This window comes from Ovis aries, chromosome 1 (assembly GCF_016772045.2).
Source record: "Ovis aries strain OAR_USU_Benz2616 breed Rambouillet chromosome 1, ARS-UI_Ramb_v3.0, whole genome shotgun sequence".
Taxonomy (NCBI): Eukaryota; Metazoa; Chordata; class Mammalia; order Artiodactyla; family Bovidae; genus Ovis; species Ovis aries.
Window position 1 is genome coordinate 58,535,811 of NC_056054.1, and position 22,188 is coordinate 58,557,998.

General features: G+C 34.3%; 1 protein-coding gene and 1 pseudogene across 50 annotated transcripts in view; both read left to right on the plus strand.

Annotated features, from left to right (window-relative positions):
- Window positions 1-22,188, plus strand: part of ADGRL2 (adhesion G protein-coupled receptor L2) — a 314,635-nt gene that overhangs the window by 142,293 nt on the left and 150,154 nt on the right. For all 50 annotated transcript variants that reach the window (XM_060400389.1, XM_060400447.1, XM_060400359.1 and 47 more), the window contains one exon: window positions 1-173. In XM_060400389.1, coding sequence (XP_060256372.1) covers window positions 101-173 — 73 coding nt within the window. In that variant the 5' untranslated portion in view covers window positions 1-100. The remainder of the gene's footprint in view (window positions 174-22,188) is intronic.
- The window catches only part of LOC132657964 (large ribosomal subunit protein eL22-like), a 117,756-nt pseudogene that overhangs the window by 35,037 nt on the left and 60,531 nt on the right, over window positions 1-22,188 (plus strand).

Sequence of the window (22,188 nt, forward strand, 5' to 3'; positions counted from 1 at the left end):
ATATGAGGATCAATGATGCAGACTGCTGGGTTCGATGAAGCTGGGCATTTATAACTAGATTCATTAAGGAATACAAAGAAAATATTTAAAGGGATCAATAATGGTGTCTTCTGGTTGCAGAATGCGAAGTCTGTGGTTTATCATTATAATCAGCTTCTTACCGAATACAGAAGGTAAGATACAGTTTAAATTTTTACTTTTTAAGTTCAGGAGAACTTAAAATATTCAGTCTTTTTTTAATATATTATAGGAGTGACTAGAATGAATATTTTTTGTTATTTTAGAATTAAGCATTAAATAGATTTCCTGAATATCATAATTCTTTTTCTGATGATTGAATTATTTTTTTTACATAGTTGTGTATTATAGAAAGTGCTAGAAGTCTAAATTTATATTTTACATATGTTTACAAATATAATCATTATAAATAATCTGAGAGAACTAACCAAAAGCTTTGCTTTGGTATATATTTTATATTTATTGGCTAATTTTTTCCAGTAAAATTGAAAATATTTCATGATAACTCTTTCATTTTGTCTTTAGTTTTGTCTGCTTCTTAAGTGTGTGGTCATTGTTCTAAAACTTATAATTTTTTTTTTTAATTTTCTGGAAAAAGTTGTTTTTCATTAGTGCTTCCTTTCTCATATTTTGAAGACAGACCTGATTTTTGAAGAAAAGAATGCACTTAGATGGTTAATGAACTAATTGAACCCATAATTACTATATGGATTTTCTGGTATCCATTATTTTTTTAATCTTACATATTATTTCCATGTGAAAATGACATTCTTTCAGGCGCTTTTTTACAGAGTAGGTCAGAAGTTAATGTAGCACTAAAATATGTTAATTTTATGGCTAGTTGGTAGTGGTAGTCATTGTATTCAATATGTAAAATCTGTGAAAGAAATGTACAATCTCTGAGAAATGCATGTAAAATGTAATGGATTTTTTGTCACAATTAAGTATTCTTGAAGAAAATGTCTTAGAATTTTAAAATTGGCTTTTTATGTACTTTTAAATGGTCCTATCCCATTTATACCTATTAACAAAATAGTAGGTGGGGAAAAAAGAGGCATACTATCAACTAATAGATAGTAGATTATTATTCCAGTGTCTTTGTTATAAGCTTCAAAATGTTACCATTTTTCTGTTCTAGCCCCTACTTTCAGTATATTGATATAACTTAATAATATAATTTAGGTAAGTAACCAAGTTGAGAAAAATTTTGAAATAAGAACTTTTGTGTTCAGGAAGTAAATAATGCTCTCCTGGGTTTATGTCACACATGAAAGTTGCAAATGGGTTAGTATTTTATTTTCAGAAGATATTGCTCTTTACATCAGAATTGAAAGATACATCAAATCTAACATTAAAATGTAGTGTCTGAATGAATAGTACTGTAATGATAAACAATGAGCAGAAACTGAGTTAATAATATCAATTTCTGCCTTGAAATTATGCATATCTTGTGTTTCGTGGATAGTTTTGCATCTGTTTTTTTGGGTGGGGAGGAAACTAACTGAATTCGTGCTGTTATGTTTGAATGTTTTTATACATTTAAAAAGATTCTAGGTGTGGATCAATGGCTCATTAGTCCACATAATAAAAAAATTTCCAATCAAGATAGAGACCACTTTACTGACACAGTTGCTTAACTTAGCAGGGGGCTAGCAAACTAGCGACTTTTTCATGAGATACTGCGGTTTTATTTCTAGTGTCACCTATTAGGTCAGGATTCATATCTGCTGTTAAGAGAATTTCATTTTTTGGTACATGAGGCCAGGGGGTGTTACTTTTGAAGCAGTTCCCTCCTGCAGGTAAAAAGAACCTGGGAGGAACCCACTGCTAGCTGTGAGAGTACACACAGTTACTGCACACCGCACTGTTAACAACATTGTTCAGGTGTCACATGGTTTTGTCTTAGAAAAAGTTTTATGTGACATGATAGACCTTTATTGCCAGCCAGCAGATAATGCTCTATGAACACCTATAGAGAAAACCTATCAAAGTTAGGTATGAGAGCACAGGAAAGAAGATATAAAATTAACCTTTTAGCCATTGAGTTTCTTTGGGTCCCTTACGTGATTGTTACCTTTTTAGATCTTACAGAAATGAGCACTTTTTTGTGTCAGCTCCTGAATCTTTGCTGATAAACTCAGATAAAGCTTTTAGGTGGTTTCTTTACTTTTTCCTCATGTGTGACTAAATTGAGCCAGTTGTTTAGGGTTCAGACATGTGCAAGGCACGGTCCCTTCTCTTGAGGAGTTCATGGTCTTGTGCGGAGGTCTAAACCTGAAATAACTACTGGAGGTCTACATCAGGCAGGAAAGTGCTTGCCGGGGGACCCATGATTGCCTTTCCAGTATTTAGCCTGCTTTTGCCAATCTTTGGATTTTTCAGTAGAAACCAGACATTAGATTTTTAAGTAGTAGTAACTAATTTAGACTAAAAAAACAAACAAAAATGCCTGTGTATTGTGTTCAGCCAGGGACCATGCCTTCCTTTTCAAGGCTTTCTTTTCTTCTGTTTACAGAAGTGTTTTACCTTAGTATTTGATTTTAAAGACTTAACATACTTTTAGATTTGTTTTCATGTCTGTATATGAAAGGTTAATTCATATAATATCTGTATATGAAATATGCAAGGAGGAATTACATATTTGTTCTCAGTCCAGGCATATATTATAGTTATGTCATGTTAAAGAGCAAATCACTAAGTTTATTTTTGTGTGTTTTACCATGGTAAAAGCTAATTGTATAAAGGTTTAATTGTTAGAATTAGCTTATCTTATATTGCTGTCTCCATTTTTTTTATCAGCTACTGTTTAATAAAGTTTCATCCATTAAAATTTACTGATTTTTGCAAAGTAGGAACAATATTTTATTGTTTATCCTTGCAAGTCTTTCCTGTGTATTTCTGAAAGTTATGTTTAAAATTTTCAAGAAAAATGATTATAAAAAACCAGAAAATACTCTTAAGTTTTTTTAAGAATTTATTTTACTCCCAGAGAACTAACCTCAAACCTTTCAAAAATACGTTTTGTTGTGCTTTGGTTCTTTTGCCAGTTTTTATAAGACTAGTAACCCACTGTGGAATCATGTATCAGAAAGTAGGAAAGTAAATTGAATTTTTGTGTCCCAGAGAATTAAATTATGCTATATAATGGAGCCCTAGCAAGTATAAGTCAAGATATATGAAGGCTTGCCAGAGTGACAAGTTACAAATAATAGCAGTTCTTCAGCAAAGGAGGCAATATGGATATCAGGTTGAATTCTTTATGCAGTGAGTATGTAATTAGATTTTATTAGTTGAAATTTTAGTTAATTAACTCAGATTATATTGTTGCTTATCCTTATTTCAAAGAAACTATTATGCCAGGTATAAATGCCAGATATGCCAGATAGAGCTTCAAATATTTATATACATACATACATATATACACACACACATTAAGAAAATTTAAGAACATAGCTGTAGAAATAGTACCTTAGCAGCTTTTATATTTTAATTTTTCTAATAACATTTTACAGTGACTTTTGTGTTAATGATCTCTCAGTAAAAAACGTTTGGCTGTAGGATCTAGTTAGGTGGCAGGAAAAAAGTTGATCTAGGGGTCACATACGAATTTTAAAAACCTGTTTTGGCCCATAAATATTTTTTCAGACCTCTATTTATTTATTCCTTTTAATCTTTCATTCTTTTATTGGTACATACATATAATGTGCTGTTCAGAATTTATATTTACACACACACAGAAAGTCACCTTCACAAGGGCAAGGATCTTTTGTTATTCATCAACATGCAAGTGACTAGAACAATGCCTGACTTATGGAAAGCGCTCTATATCCATCACACGAATAGCATAAATCTTTAAAGAGGGTCATAGTCTCATTAGTTGAAAGCTTTGAACAGTTGTAATAATAGAGTGATAAGTGCCATGATGGTGATATTTCAGAAGCATTGGGATAAAGGGTAGTTGAGTGGGTATGTATGTGTCTGGAAATGCTTCTAGCCTGAGCTGATGTTGATTCACTCAATATGAACTGAACCTCAATATGGGCTGAACAAGCTTGGTAAAGACAATCATGAGCATGGTAGTAGAGAAAAAAACATCACAGAAAATAGCATGGATGTGGAATAAAGTACTGCAGTGGTTCTTAAACTTGAGGAGCAGATGAATCACCTAGAAGTTCTTGGGGGGAGGGCCCACATATTTGCATTTCTGACAAATTTCTGGGATGAGGCTGATGTAGCTCAGCATCACAATTAAGAACCACGGTGATAGTATATGTGTATGGGTGGTTGAGGTAAGGTATATGGCAACATGGGTGTGGATATAAACTAACTTTAAAAGGTTTTTTCAGAAAGAGTTATGATTTAATTCACTGTGATTCAGAAGTGGTAACCAGTTATCTGTACATTTTCATATGATTCTTTATCCCTCTGATCAGGCTCCTTGGGCATAATTTTAGGCTTCAAAAGGGGATTCTTTTTTTTTCCTCTTTTTAAACTTTGTACTGAGAAAGAAAACAAGTGGAAAATTGACTTGAGATTGAAAAAAATAGAACCTATTTTCTGTTGTGGGTGAATGTTATATTTTCAACACTTCTAACACCTTGCTTCAGTTTGTCTCTTCTCATTGTTATAACTTTTTTCTTTTTTGTTGTTGTTGGGATTCACTACATAGCCATTGCCATGATAATACTAAATTGATTTACTGTAGGGACTTGAGATTCCCAGTCTAGCAAAATTGACTACTTTTGTTCATTTCAGAATATGTGATTAGTTTAAAGCTAGGAGATAAATTTTCAAAAAGGTACATGGGGATTTGGCTGTATCACTCCTATGAAACTAACTCCCATTAAATTAATAGGAATTGTACAGCATATCTGTGTTCACAGCACGGCGAATATCATCTTATTTTTTAAATTTGCAAATTATGTAAATTAACACTGATTTGAAACAAAGCATTTTTTAAAGATTTGATTTATATTTTTAGTGCAGATGAGTGTGACTTTATTCCTTAAGAAAGTATCTAGCTATATTGCTCTTCAGTTCAGTTCAGTTCAGTCAGTCGTGTCTGACTCTTTAGGACACTTTAAATATTCTTTATTGTGTTATATGTGTGCAGGGTTAATTCATTTGCAGCAGATTTCTTCTACATAAGTAGTGATATAATTCTGTATCAAAAGTATAAATATTAATGCCACTCACACATTATATTAAATTGCTTCTGATCTTTTAAAAACCAAATGCTGCAGAGTACTCCTACTAGGATTTTACCAATTCTGATTATGACTCAAAATTTAAAAAAAAAAAGATTACTATTTGTTGGAAACATTAGCATCTTTAAGAAAGTTAATTTGGAATATACTTTGGTGATTTTTAGATACCAATATTCAGTGTCCAAATATGCATATTTAATATACATGGAGATTAAGTTCTAGTGCTTGGTTGTTGATATTTTTTCTTCTTTCTTTTTCTTCTCTTTTTCCACTCTAAAATTAATCCTCTCTTGCTTCTTTTTCCAGTATTTGGAAAAGGTTAATTTGTCCATGATCTCTGTTGATTCACTAATAAGTCTATTGCTGGTGGAAAAGTGTTATAAATCAGTGTGTTACACACAACAGCCACGCAACATACCTCTATAACACTTTATTGCTTGGCTGTTTAATTTTTGCAAACTTTTGTGTTCTGACTGGAAAGACTGCATCAAAGATTTATTTGTTTAATTTATTTAATAAATCTTTAAATTTATTTAATAAATCTTTAATTAATTTATTTAATAAATGTATTATGAAGTAATTTGCTAAAGTAAAGTGGTCATAAATTTGTCCATACAAAAGTGAATTTTTGAAATATTGATTTTATATTCACATTAGACATTTATCACAGTTATTGTTATAGTTTAAAATAATCAATAGTAATTAAAGGTGGCTTAATTAAAAGCATAGGAGGCATATAGAGCACCTTAATTTTGCTGAATGGTAATTGTGTTCATTACTCTGAAGTAATTTCAGTTTTGATGAATCTCTTGCCTCATTTTTGGAATTAATATACCTTTTCACTTTTTTATGTACTGTGATATTAGAGAATAAGATAATATAAATGATTGAGCACATATGAGTATTAATGTAGAGCCGCTGTTTCTCTAAGAACTATTTATCTGACACGTTACTAAGGGAGTGTCTTACTGAAACATATGCTTGGTACCCTATGGTACTCTTTATTTTCTTTTCCCCTCCTACAATGACAGAGAATGACATATGACAGCCGTGCAGCCTACGTTTATTAGACATCAATGTGGATTAGTGAATATCTCATGACATCTTTCAACCCTTTTCTTGAACTCCTTTGTCAACTTGAGAGGAGTGATTCCAGGAGAATACCTAGCCTTGGCCCTGGGATCTTTTGGCTAAAATGTAAGGCTGAGAAGGGAATTCCATATCAGAGCTTTAGAGCTTTAGGAACCCAAACAACATTTACAGTCCTTCCTTAGCAGCATGGGACTCTATGAATTTGACTTTTATGTTCACCATTGTTCTTGCTTTGAAGGTTTATTTTTCTTAGAAGTTTTCCCTTTCACCTGAATACATTCTCATTGAGAAAGGATAGAAAATAAGAAAGTTAAGAATTTAAAACTGTTCATAATTCTAGGACCTAAATATAACTAACCACCATACAGTTCCCTTTGTTTCCCCCAAAACACATGATAAAACAAAATTGCAATATATAAAACAAAATGAGGTTCTTCCTTTCCATATACTGATTTTCTACTTTATTGTCATAATTTGTATTACCTTGTCATTATATATATATAGATAAAAGATTTTAACAGCTGTGTTGTAATTTATCATGTATATGTCAAAACTGATTTAATAGTCCCTCTCTGTTGGCCGTTTGAATGAAATTTCTTTTAAGTAAATTAAATATCTATATAAATTTTTTCATCATATTTGCTCATTTTCTGGGAGTGAATTTCTAGAACTCTGATTATTATATCAGGCATGTGTATATATTCCAAACTAGTTTTTGGAAAGGTTATACCCATGTTCACTTTGATTACTAATCTGTGAAATATCAGTTTATGTGCTTTACTGGCATTGATTTCACATTTTTAAAAGAATTAATAGTCATGTAAAAAAAAAGAAATATCTTATTGTAAATTAAATTTGCAATTTGAGAGATAATTGTGAGGACAAAAACATTTTATTTTTTTTTTCCATTTTATTTGGATTTACTTATTGACTGTAATTTTGATGTGAATTTTTTGTTCATTACCTTTCCCAATTTTTCTGTGTAAGTTGTTATAGCTATTATTTTTAAAATTCTTTGATGATATCATTTTGTCATTTTTATTATAAAAATTATATTTGCCTTTTAATTCATATTGCTTAATTTTAAAAGAAAATTTCAAATAGAAGAATTTTATAAAATAACACTAGCCATAGATGTAACAGTTATCAATATTTTACTTGATTTGCTTCATTTATTCCCTTTTCCCCTTTTCTAACTTTTTGATATTTTGCTCTTTTCTTCTCTGAAGTCTTCCATTATTTTTCCACTTAAAAATCTTGAGATTAAATGTTTATTCACTTGCATTTCCCTGTGTTTCTTAAATGCTTTTATTTAAAATTTTAATCATTAGGAAATAACTTTGTTATAAGGTGAGAGCTAAGGTTTCAGTTAATTTTAAAGGGGATAGACTACTATTAAATCATTTGAAATGAATCAGATTTTAAATAAGAAAGTAGATGAATTTGGGACATACCCAAATTAAAAAATGGTAATGGAAAATAGTTTTTTAAAAAAGGAGGGAAAAACATAATTTATTTTACACAAATTGAACTATGGATGAAAATGTTACTGTTCTGATTCCAATTATAATGCTACTGAAATGATTTGTTTTTGCATAGTCTGTTTAATAAAGTTTGTTTTTAAGGAATTTTTGCTGTGAAAGAGAGAGAGAGAGACTGGCAAGCAAAAAATAGGACTTTAGTGATTAAAATAGTTTTTGAAATATCCTGTAGTGATAATCTTTATTTTGAGAATTTTAGAATATCAAGAAACACAACAATTTTGTGGAAACAATAGAGGGATTCAGATAAAGTAGAGTTTTGTTTTGCATATAAGGATTTAATCAAAAATGATTAAGTAAAATTCTCTTTTATTTTGCTGGCTATTTATAGAGTATTTCTTATATTGCTTTATACCTATCTAATGTGTGTGTGTGTCTGTTTGTATTAATCATTAGTCATCTCTCCACTTGCTGATTTTTCTTTTTCTCTTTGTAGTACTAAAACCTAAACCAGGCAGTACATATGCCTGATACTAAATTTAGGTTTTGATTAGAATCAATATAATATGTTAGTAAGAGTGTCTGGGACTTAATAACTTAGTCAAATACAGTAAAAAGGGTTGATGGGGCGTTGCTGTTGGTAGTGGGAGAGAGCTCTTTGTTGGATTTTAAGCGACCCACTTTTATATGTCAGAATGCTGTGAAGTGGTTGATGGTGGCAGATTGATTCAAAAGTTGTAAGTAAAGTGAAAGAGAAATGGTACAGGTTAAGTGCATTCTATTGTTTAAAGAAAGTACTTTTTATAGTTTTCTTTTTTGATTCTTTGTAGTGAAAGTGAAATTCACTCAATTGTGTCTGACTCTTTGCAACCCCGAGGACTATACAGTCCATGGAATTCTCTAGGCTAGAATCCTGGAGTGGGTAGCCTTTCTCTTCTTAAGGGGATCTTCAACCCAGGGATCAAACCCAGGTCTCCCTAGCAGAAAGAAGGGAAATGGGATCCAGTGCTAGGACAGGAAGACTCATCTAGGAAAACAGAATGTGTATTTTGATACAGGGAGAGGAAGGTTCAGGAAGGGATGTGTACAAGAGAAGAAATGTCAGGGAGGTCTTGCTGGATGTTTTTAATCTTCTTTATCTATACCAGTGCTCCTCAAAATTTAAATCTACATACAAATTCACTTTGTTGTTTAGTTGATCAGTTGCGTCTGATTCTTTATGTGTGATGTCTTAGTTGCTCAGTTGTGTCCAACTCTTTACCACCCCATGAACCATAGCCTGCTAGGCTCCTCTGTCCCTGGGGATTCTCCAGGCAAGAATAATAGAGTGGGTTGCCATGCCCTCCTCTAGGGGATCTTCCCAACCCAGGGGTTTAACCCAAGTCCTCCCACATTGCAGGCTGATTCTTTACCATTGAGCCAGCAGGAAATTCCTTAATTTACTTGGAGAAGCTGTTAATATGTAGATTCTGATTCTGGAATCTGAAATGGTCCTTGAGAATCTGCATTTCTAATAACCTCCGAGGTGATCCTGAGGCTGCTGATCTGTGAGAGGACATCTGGATCAAGGAGTTTTAGGTATTAAAATATTTAGTCTAAAGAATCAGGTTATGCATGACAGTGATTTCTACTTTTGCAAATTGAAGTTTGTGTCTTACACCTTACTTAACAGCACAATTGAAATATAAAAATATTATCACTTTCAATTTTATAATTCCTTTTATTTAAAAAAGGAGCTAAGCTACCTTGGAACTTTCTACTGAACTTTTCTGCGTTTTGTTACACTTTTAGACCTATTTTGTATGCTTTCTACTGACCTTCTATCTGATGATTTGTATTGAAAAATCCCTGAGTAACAATGCAGTTTGACCCTTTGTCCCTCATATTTTCCTCTACTCCCCATTGATCTGGCCTACTTTCATTCTGTTACTTGGAAACATCATTTAAATAGCATTTTACTATAACTGTTATTACTTAAAGTACCATTATAAAGTCATGTATTACAAAGTGTATATTATTAATTAATTTAGGAAAAGTTTATACTTTACTAACTTTTCAAAGTCAATGTGTTTCAAAAACTAAGAACTGTCATTTTCACTTCAGTATTACCTTGACATATCATAAAAGTAAGGATGTAAACCTGTTGGAAAGAGTATTGAATGTAAACCTGTTATCAAAAACAGCTCTACTTAAGATCATCTAATGATTTTCTTCTTTTCCTGTCAGAGATAAAGTTACTCATCTAATTTATTTTGGCTTTATGATAATACAGATTACAAATTACATTTATTTATTCATGAAGTTCATTAGGTTCATTAGCTTTCTAAAGCCAGATAAAAGGTAAGTGCACAGCAAATTTTAAACAGAGAGAATTCTATATAGGATTTTAGAGATCAAAATAGTTTTACAAAAGATTTTTGGTGGAATTGAGGAATTTTAGACTTAAAATCACAACTTGGAGATTAGTTAGTAGTGTAAAAGTTTTCATTTTGCTAATGAAGAAACAGTCCTGCCAAGATTATTCTTTTGCCAAACTCTAGTTATTGCCAATCCATTTTTCTTTTTGTGGAACTTAATATTTAGCCTCAGATCATTGATGTATGTTTTTAACTCATGAGGTTGTCATTTAGAATATTTCAGAAATACTTGAAAGTATCTTGCCTAACATTGTTTTACTTGATGAAGATTAAAAAAAAAATCGCTTATTTCAGAGCTCTTCAAATTGATACTATTGAACATTAAAAACTGTACTGATTGACTTTAGTTTGAAGTATAAATAATGTCTTACAGAAGGACCAATCTTGCTAACTCTCTGCAACTTTCAGATAATCTTCAGAAGTTATACAGCCACGGGCATACCTATCTTATAAAAATGTCATTATTTCTCTTTAAAAGTACAAATGATTTTGAGAATGATTAACTACCCAGAACTCTGAAAGACTGAAAAAGCACGGTAATAATTTAAACTTTCACTGTATTTATCACTTGACACTGATTAGCAAGTCATTAGGAAAGCTGAGGCGTGCCTTTGCAGCCCCTCCTTCAGGTATGGGTTTTAGACCTTATCTTTTCCCTTTTGTTTCCTTAGGACAGGAAGCTCATTTAATCCTTAGCTTTGTTTTAGAGTTTAGGCAAATAGAGACTACCCCTGTTAGCTTTCAAAAGCTCTTACTTTTGTTGCAATAATGGCACTCAGTGTAGATTCTGTGATCCTGCTTTATTTACCAGAAAGCTTACCTTTGAGAGCTGCCACATCATTCTTTCAATTGTGTTGTTAATTGACTGATAGCAAAGATTGAGTGGAAAACCTTTAGTGACAAAAGATTGGATATAGGTGTGACTCTAGTCTAACAGCTGGTGAATCTTTGCTTCTTGATGCCATTTCTATTTGTACTAAAATACTAAATACAGACTAAAAGAACAAAGTACATTTAAAAGCAGTCAGAAATGTTAAGCAACAATAAAACTCCATAAGCATTTAAATGGCAGCAGCTGACTATTTGAATTAACTTTGTGTTTTTCTTTATTTGGGGCCATAATTATTCCTAACTTACACGTGAGTAGATTTCAATTATAATATCCTGTAGGGATTTGTAGCTAAGGCAACTAAAAGAATCATTTTACATAAAGTACTTTTGTTCGACTGATTAGGCAAGTTAAAATGTAATGATGTAAAAGTGAAACCCTTCTGACAAGGTCCAAACAAATGTTTCTGGAAATTTTGTTTAAAAAAAATAACAAAATAAATTTTAAATAATATTTTGGTCTTTTGGGAAGATAGACTTCATTGTAAAACATATAGATAGACACTGATGTGTCTTAAGATTACATGTTTTATGAAGTAGTGAAGAATTGAACACATGGACAGATATGTCAATGGAAATATTCCTAAGTAATGTTTATTTGCTTTATAATTCTTGACATGTAGTTCAACAACTTGAAATAAATAGATTTGGAAGAAAAATACAAATAAATAACTTAAATGACCAGTACCTATTCTGTATCTTGGAATGCATTTCAAGATGCATTTCAGATCAGAGATTCATTTATAAATTAGAAATGCTATATACAAGAAGTGCAAGGATTCGGGGATAGTTGACATTGTGCTGCAGTCACAGATACAACCCATATTTAACTTTTCTTTTTAAATACATTCCCTACTGCAGAGCTCACAGTAATTTTGAACACTTTTTCCAGACTGAAACCACTTTATGACTGTTAATGCTAGATGCTACTTTGGATCCTTACTAATCTGTTATAGAGCAAAGTATTAAGAAAGTGTTTGTTGGCATCAATAAGATAATTTTGAAGCTTAACAATGAACGCTGTTTAATGTTAGTCCAGCATACTGAAGAGAGTTTAGAACCAGCAACTCTGTTCTCATTCTATCTTCTCAGTTTCTCTATGTCATCTATCCTCCAAGCCCTCAACTCCTCTTTATCCTGTCTCTCCTCCCCTTCTTTACCCTTTCTTTCAATTTATGCCACCCGCTGCCGAAAAAAAAAAAAAAATCATTGTCAGTGTGTCTTAATGTATATAGTGTGATACTTTTCAGCTGCTAAAACCGTAAAAGCACACATTTCTACTATATAGAGTTTACTCACATGTTTTTCTAAATTGACAAGAGAAAGCAAAGGAAAGAGAGGGAGGGAGACACACAGAGACAGCAGAGTAAACTGGCAAATGCTAAATAAAAAAGAAAGAAATTTACCTTGAATCTAGGCAGGTTTATTTTCCATATACTTTTATATGACCATATTTTGAAGAACTATTGATACTATATATAGGCAGTTAAGTTAAACGGTATATTCTTATTACCTTCATATTTACATAAGAAATCTATGAACTGTGCTTATGAAGTACTATTGTCCTGAAGAATTCCATGGACAGAGCAGCCTGGCCTGCTACAGTTCATAGGGTTGCAGATTTGGACACAACTGAGCAATTAACACTTTCAGTTTTTGAACATCTATGTTAGTCATTGTCTTTACATGCTATATGTGTATTATTCAGTTGTCAGTTCTATGACCCGTTTTTCACGGAGTTAAGATCTAAAAAGTGTAGCATATAATTTAGACTTTGACTTCAGAGTGCAGTTTTTCCTCCTGTAGCTTCAGCCAATCTATATTACTAATAATTCCTTAAAAACAATGTCAAGATATTCCAGCCTCCTGCCTATTCATTTTCATTTGTTCTTTAGGGAACTTTTGGAAGCTAGTATGTTTAAAAGGAGACTTCTTCTAATTTAAACAGGAATTCTCTAAACTTATGTAGCAGCACTGTTCAGTAGACTAAGTCACTAGTTAACAAGTCGTTATTGAGCCTCTGAATGATTAATATGAATAATGTGGAAAAATACATTTTTATTTTATTTAAATGTTTGTTAATTTAAAATAGCCCCAAGTGGCTAGTGGCTACTATACTGCACATAACAGTTTATAATTCTTTTCTTTGTTCACATATGGGTTTTTTTTTGGTGGGGGGAAGGGTCATTTCTTACATCTTTTTATGTTTTGGAGAATTCCTTGAAGTTAGGGACAATGTTTTACCTATATATTATTTATTTTCTATAGTGGAAAAATATTTCAACTAGTTTGGAAGTAGTCAGGGAGTGTTAGTACCAAAGCAGTATTTAAAAGACATACTTCATGCATGGTATAGCAGTTTTACTATTTATCACTGAAACCAATGTGGTAAGTTTGTGAATATGGGAAAGAATTATGTAGCTGTACCCATAGTATGTGGCTTGTAGGAATGGAGTTTTTGGGATTAACAGCTGACTATAAACCCTAGTTGCTGACAGAGCCCTCAGTTCTTAGATGATTTTGATACGTATTAAATTATCTGGATAGTAATAACTGTCATCTAAGTCAGCTCATGGTGGCCTCTCTTCTCTAAATGGAGCATCCCTCTCAAAATCCAGGGGTTCCTTGATAGCTCAGTCGGTGAAGAGTTTGCCTGCAATGTTGGAGACCCAGGTTTGATCCCTGGGTCAGGAAGATCCCCTGGAGAAGGAAGTGGCAACCCACTCCAGTATTCTTGCCTAGAAGATCCTGTGGATGGTAGAGCCTGGTAGGCTGCATACCATGGGGTCACAGAGTTGGGCATTACTGAGCGACTTCACCTTCACTTTTCACTTTCACTTCTCAAAATCCAGTGATGAACCCAGCTAATATTGCCATTTGCTTTCTATGGTTTGAGAGCTTTTAGTTCAGTTCAGTTGCTCAGTCATGTACAACTCTTTGCGACCCCATGGACTGTAGCACACCAGCCTCTGTGTGCGTCACCAACTCCTAGAGTTTACTCTACTCATGTCCGTTGAGTCAGAGATGCCATCCAACCATCTCATCCTCTGTCGTCCCCTTATCTTCCCATCTTCAGTCTTTCCCAGAATCAGGGTCTTTTGCAGTGAGTCAGTTCTTTGCATCAGGTGGCCAAAGTATTGGAGTTTCATCTTCAACATCAGTCCTTCCAATGAACACCCAGGACTGATCTCCTTTAGTATGGACTGGTTGGATCTCTTTGCAGTCCAAGGGACTGTCAAGAGTCTTCTCCAACATCACAGTTCAAAACCCTCAATTCTTCAGCACTCAGCTTTTCTTATAGTCCCAGCTCTCACATCCATACCTGACTATTGGAAAAACCACAGCCTTGACTAGACAGACCTTTGTTGGCGAAATAATGTCTCTGCTTCCTAATATGCTGTCTAGGTTGGTCATAACTTTCCTTCCAAGGAGTAAGCGTCTTTTAATTTCATTGCTGCAATCTGCAGTGATTTTTGGAGCCCCCCAAAATAAAGTCTGACACTGTTTCCCTATCTATTTGCCATGAAGTGATGGAACCAGATGCCAGCTTTTCACTCTCCTCGTTCACGTTCATCGAGAGGCTCTTTAGTTCTTCTTTGCTTTGTGCCATAAGGGTGTTGTCATCTGCACATCTGAGGTTATTATTATTTCTTCCAGCAATCTTGATTCCAGCTTGTGTTTCATCCAGCACAGCATTTCTCATGATCTACTCTGCATATAAGTTAAATAAGCAGGGTGAAAATATAGAGCCTTGACGTACTTCTTTTTCTGTTTGGATCCAGTCGGTTTTCATGTCCAGTTCTAACCGTTGCTTCCTGACCTGCATACAGATTTCTCAAGAGGCAGGTCAGGTGGTTCGGTATTCCCATCTCTTAAGAATTTTCCACAGTTTATTGTGATCCGCACAGTCAAAGGCTTTGGCATAGTTAATAAAGCAGAAGTAGATGTCTTTCTGGAACTCTCCTGCTTTTTCGATGATCCAGCGGATGTTGGCAATTTGATCCTCTGCCTTTTCTAAAAACCAGCTTGAACATCTGGAAGTTCACAGTTCATGTATTGCTGAAGCCTGGCTTGGAGAATTTTGAGTATTACGTTACTAGTGTATTAGATGAGTGCAGTCGTTTGGTAGTTTGAGCATTCTTTGGCATTGCCTTTCTTTGGGATTGGAATGAAAACTGACCTTTTCCAGTCCTGTGGCCACTGCTGAGTTTACCAAATTTGCTGGCATATTGAGTGCAGCACTTTGTCACTGCATCATCTTTTAGGAAGTTCCCAAGGCTTGGGAACTTCCATGGACAGAGGAGCCTTGGCGTACTGCAGTCCATAGGGTGACAAAAGAGTTGGGCATGACTTAGCAGCTCAACAACAACAACAATTGTGAAGGCATCAGTTAAAAAGTGATGAGTAATGAATATCTCTCATCATTTAGAACATTCTGGTGAGTTTGGCTTGTGCATTTCTTCTTCTAGTAACCAAATAGATATCTGTTTTAACCTGGTGTCTATGTCTGTCTCAAACATAGGGGGAAAATAAAAGACAAAATCTTTTTTTAGTAGAAGTTGCGGTAAACAGAGTACTGAAAGTGTTTTCTGTACTCATTAATTTTGGAAAAGAAACCATTTGGCTTAGACTTGGGAGTTATAAAACACTGAAGTTATGCTAAATGGTGTAGCTGTAAATACTTTGTAATTAAAAGATTTGCTCAGAAAATTAAGGAATTTTCATTGATATTTTCAGCATTCATTTCTGGTTTCAGAAATGTTAGTTTCTGAGGCTTACATCTAGTAGTTGATTATCACCTCTTGTTTTATAATGATAAAGATGTCTCTTGAATTGAAACATTATTTTATCACCTTTATTCCTGATTGATTTATATTTGTATTAGTAAGTCACTCCATTCTTAAGATGTAACTTCAGAATTAAAAAAAAAAAAAAAAAAAAAGAATTTTGTTGCTATTTCAATGGTAGATGTAATAGGAGAGTTCCAGAAATGGTTGAGTTGTACCATGGCTTCATTACTGGGACAGGTGGTTAATCATCCTAGTGATGACCTGGAAGGAAAAAGGTATAGATTGTTAAGGGGAGAGATACTTATGTATATAACCTAGTATATATGTAGGAGGAAAAAAAAAACACCACAAAACAATAGTACTTCATAAGCACAGTTCATATATTTCTTATTTAAATATGAAGGTAATTAAAATATAACATAATTGCCTATGTATATTATCAATAGTTCCTCAAAATATGGTCGTATGAAAGCATCTGGAAAATAAACCTGCCTAGATTTAAGTTAAATTTCTCTTTCTTTTTCATTTAGCATTTGCAGGCTTACTCTGCTGTCTCTGTGTCTCTCTCCCTGTCTTTTGGTTTCTCTCTGTCAATTTAGAGAAAAAGTTATTAAATTCTATATATTGTAGAAAGGTATACTTTTATGATTTTCCAGCTGAAAAATATCATACTATATACATTAGTATACACTGACACAGTGTATTTTTGTTTCTTTTAACCACTTCATTAAATTACTTTTCTTAGTGGTACATAAGAAAACTTTATTGGTGTTTGTTCTGCAGGAAGATCTACTACTTACTTCAGTTTTTCTGTTGGTGGAGTTTAAAAAAGTGCCCAACTGTCAGTCCATTGCAAATCTGAGGAAATCAGATGTAGCTGGTCCAGAGGAAAGAGGGTCTAGTTGGTGCATAAAAAATTCATGTCAGCATTTTGACACTGCATTCTTTTGGGGTATCTGTTATCACTGAATAGGAAACTGTTTCAAACTGACAGGCAGACAGAATGTTGTGCTGAATGTGTAAATTGGAATTATCACATATAGCAGTTCCCTTCACCAGGTGCCGACTTGGAGCTCAGTTCTACACTCATGTCGAGGGAGTGCCAGGAATAGTTTTATTTGCTAATTATCCCTCATCTCTTCCAATGTCTCATGTTTTTGGTAAACAGCTTGCCCAGGTGTTTTAGGAATGCCTAGCAGGACAGTGCAAGGCTGCAGGTGCTTATGTGGCAAGGAGATGCCTTACAGAACACTGAAAACATCTATATCCACGTCTGTGAAGAAGATTATTGCTGTCCAGGGTTTTAGTCCCTAAAGCAATGAAAACAATAGTTGTCAGTATTTTGTTGGCCCGGAGATACTGGCGAGGGCAAAAAACTGGGAGTGTTTTTAGGTTAGAATATTTAATGAGACTTTGTGTTTAACTAAACAGTGAAGTTTTCCAGGATTGTAAAAAAATGAAATAAAATCAAGTGTTAAAGAAATATTAAAAATATTTTTGTTTATTCAGATGCTTTGATCTTACTGGAAGATTTACTATTACATGATATAATACTTGTTTTATTTTATTTAGAAAAAGTCTTGTATAGTACTCTAATGTTGAAAGCAAAATAGAGAATTTTTCATGTTTTATAAATTTATATCACAAGCTATTGCTAAGTACTGCTGAAATTAATTTGTGCTTGAAGCATTTACAATAGTGTTACCTTTCCTGAAATTTAATAACGGATCACAAAAGTATTCTTAAATTAGTTCTGTTAATTGTGTTTTTGATTGTCATAAATAATTTTCTAAAAAGAGTTTATGATCTATCTGTCCTTTGGGCATTGAATTTTCTTAATACATTTTCCATTGTAGATTGCTTTTTCATTTTCTTTTTTCTAATTATTTTCCCATTATGGTAAGATAATGAAGTACTAAGTACTCAAAATGTGAAGATTTTTATGAAATTTCTTCTAGTTTGCCTAGAACTGTGAAAGTTATCATGGCTTTTTGACAGCCAGTCACATTTCAGTGATACTGCTGAACAGTTCACAGGATTTATCCTGTCAGCTTTGATTTAGGATTAGATATTATTGTCTTTTGTATTGATTTGGTCTCTGTTTTTTCTTTCACTAACATATCCCATAGTGAAATTACATTTATACCAGAGTTTCCCATAGAAGTGGAAAAGGGTGTATATTCAAAGGCAGAAAATTGGTCATTTGTTCAAATTCTGACTTTTATTAGCTATGTGAATTTGTGTGAATTATTTCACTTGAGTTTACATTTTCATTAATTACAAAATTAGAGAAATACCTGCTTTTTATAACTGTTGACACTTACAAAAGCGATGTTTAAAAATCATGTATTCATTAGTGACTATTGAACACCTGCCACATGCCAGGACTGTGCTATGTGAGGCATGGCTCTTGTCTTTAATAAACCTTACAAAAAACTGTGGTACTTTATGATACCTACAAGGGAATGAGAGAGAACTAAAGGTTTTCTGGCAGAGACACTTGAACACAGAAGAACTGACCTGCTGAAGAATGAAGCATTCTGGGAGAGCGACTAGCATATGTAAAAACATTGCCACTGAAAAATGTAAATTGCAGGTGGTTCAATGTGTTTCCAAGGTGAGAGGTGACAGGAGATAGCATTGGATGAAGAATATGAGATATGGGTCAGATCATGTGAAAAAGTTAGGATTTTATCAGATAGGTAACAGATAATTTCAAAGGTGATTTTGTCATATAGCTAAGAGACAATTTGAAAGGTAATAGATTTTTGTTTTAGAGGTATTTAAGTTGAATGGGTTGACTGCTGAAAAGCAGAGGGATCTTTGAGTAAGTTCCTGTAGAGTCATGCAATTAACTTGAAAAATGAAGTAGGTAGAGTATAAACAAATTAAATAAAACTGGAAAATGCATATTTGTCTAAAGTAGACAGAGGCTACTCAGCTTCAGGTGATAATTTTGTTATTTTTTGGTATTTTGTCAAAGTGAATATGTCAGTTGATCTTTTTTTTCCCTGAAGAAAACTCAGGTTGGTTTTATTTATTTATTTATTTTTTTTTTCAGGTTGGTTTTAAATGTTACATCTATGTATTGATGTATTATTGGCAAATTGTTGACAATTAATTCAAACACTGAGGGGGTAAATGAAATGTACCTGTGAACTAGATTCATCCTATGGTCTGCCCATTTGTATGCTTTTTCTTATGATCATTTAGATGACTGTGATCCAGGTGAGAACTGGATGAGACAGTGGCAAAATTTCCAGTGGAATTAGATAAAAAGGAATGAATTGATGAGATTTCAGAAGGGGAATTGATGAGACTTGGTAAATCACTGATGAGGAAAAGAGTTATCTCTTCAAGTTTGCTGGTAGTAAAGAGTGGACAATAATGGGTGTGTGGGAATAAATTAAACTGGACTGAATTCAGGGAGACTGCCTGGCTGGCTTGCCCTGTGGGATTTAGAAGATGGAAGAAAACTGGTCATCATGTCCAGCACAGATCCAAGATGTGGTGTAGTAGGAGTCTATGGGACTCTGCTCATTTGCAATAGGTTTCCTTTGTATCTGCCTGCTCCTCTCATAACTACCACAGGATTTCTTTCCCTCTGCTCTTTCTTTTCCTTATCTTTTTTTCTCTTTGCCTTACACATAGTTTCTGTTCCCTCACATTTTTTCTGAGGATGGTATCTTGTGTAATCCATTCAGCCTTGATCCATCATGCATCTTCAGCTTTTTCATTAATCCTGAAATTGCTTCTTGTTTCCCAATTCGAAATTGGGAAATTCTTGAAAAAGAGGGAAACTCATTGGCCTCACTCCTATCTATTCGTGGAGCCATAGCATACACTGTTCTTGGGATCATGTCTGGCTGCCCTTGAATTGAAGACCCATATCTTGATCAGTTGTGTCAGGTTGTTGATAAGATCTCATAGTTGGGTTGGTTTGCCTTCTCACCAGTGCCTGTGCACCAGACTGTTTTCAGTTAGAGCAAACTCAGTGCTCATAGAAATAGCTGTTTATATTAAGTAATGATGAGAGATAAATGTGGGGAGTCTAGTTGCATCCAGAATTCATCAAGATAGGAAATATATAAAGAGAAATAGATTTGATGGACAATTTGTATAGTCAGTTTAATGACGTTACCACCATTAAAAATGTAAGCAATAATAGTGGGCTCAGACCTTGACAAACATATCAGTGGGGCATAAATACAGAATTTAAAAAATATAAGAATTATAAATTTACAATTAACCTTTCATATGGTCTTATGAGTCGGCTCTTCACATCAATATTTTGGCCACCTGATGCAAAGAGCTGACTCATTAGAAAAGAACTTGATGCTGGGAAAGATTGGAGGCAGGAAGAGAAGGGGATGACAGAGGATGAGATGTTTAGATGGCATCATGGACTCAATGGACATAAATTTGAGCAAGCTCTGGGAGATGGTGATGGAGAGGGAAGCCTGGCCTGCTACAGTCTATGGGGTCACAAAGAGTTGGACATAACTGAGCGACTGATCAACAGTGGTCTTGATAATGGGCTTCTCTGGTAGCCCAGTGGTAAAGAATCCACCTACAATGCAGGAAAGGTAGGTTTGGTCTCTGGATTGGGAGGATCCCCTGGAGAAGGAAATAGCAGCCCACTCCAGTATTCTTGCCTTGGAAATCTTATGCGCTGAGGGTCCTGGTGGGCTAAGGTCCATGGGGTCACAAAGAATTGGACACAACTTAGCTACTAAACACACATGTGGTCTTAATATTCCATAAGCCTACTATATGAAGCTTGCTTTAATTATAAAATAATAAACATGGATAATCTAAGCCCTGACCAGTAATGCTGAAGAAGCTGAAGTTAATGGTTCTATGAAAACCTACAAGACCTTCTAGAACTAACACCCAAATAAGATGTCCTCTTCATTATAGGGGACTGGAATGCAAAAGTAGGAAGTCAGGAAACACCTGGATAACAGGGAGATTTGGCCTTGGGCAAAGGCTAATAGAGTTCTGCCAAGAGAACACACTGGTCATAGCAAACACCCTCTTCCAACAACACTAGAGAAGACTCTACTCATGGACATCCCCAGATGGTCAACACTGAACTCTGATTATATTCTTTGCAGCCAAAGATGGAGAAGCTCTATACAGTCAGTAAAAACAAGACCAGGAGCTGACTGTGGCTCAGATCATGAACTCTTTATTGCCAAATTCAGACTGAAATTGAAGAAAGTAGGGAAAACCACTAGACCATTCAGGTATGACCTAACTCAACTCCCTTATGACTATACAGTGGAAGTGAGAAATCGATTTAAGGAGCTAGATCTGATAGACAGAGTGCCTGGTGAACTATGGACAGAGGTCATGACACTGTACAGGAGACAGGAATCAAGACCGTCCCCAAGAAAAAGAAATGCAAAAAAGCAACATGGCTGTCTGAGGAGGCCTTAAATAGCTGTGAAAAGAAGAGAAGCGAAAAGCAAAGGACAAAAGGAAAGATATACCCATATGAATGCAGAGTTACAAAGAATAGCAAGGAGAGATAAGAAAGCCCACCTTAGCAATCAGTGCAATGAAATAGAGGAAAACAAATGGGAATGACTAGAGATCTCTTCAAGAAACTTAGAGATACCAAGGGAACATTTCATGCAAAGATGAGCTTAATAAAGGACAGAAATGATATGAAACTAACAGAAGCAGAAGGTATTAAGAAGAGGTGGCAAGAATACACAGAAGAACTATACAAAAAAGATCTTCACGACCCAGATAATCATGATCACTGGGTGATCACTCACCTAGAGCCAGACATCCTGGAATGTGAAGTCAAGTGGGCCTTACGAAGCATCACTACGAACAAGGCTAATGGAGGTGATGGAATTCTAATTGAACTATTTCAAATCCTGAAAGAGGATGGTGTGAAAGTGCTGCACTCAATATGCCAGCAAATTTGGACAACTCAGCAGTGGCCACAGGACTGGAAAAGGTCAGTTTTCATTCCAATCCCAAAGAAAGGCAATGCCAAAGAATGCTCAGACTACCACACAGTTGCACTCATCTCACATGCTAGTAAAGTAATGCTCAAAATTCTCCAAGCCAGGCTTCAGCAATACATAAACCATGAACTTCCAGGTGTTCAAGCTGGTTTTAGGAAAGGCAGAGGAACCAGACATCAGATTGCCAACATCCTTGGATCATCGAAAAAGCAAGAGAGTTCCAGCACCACATCTATTTCTGCTTTATTTACTGTGCCAAAGCCTTTGACTGTGCGGATCACAGTAAACTGTGGAAAATTCTGAAAGAGATG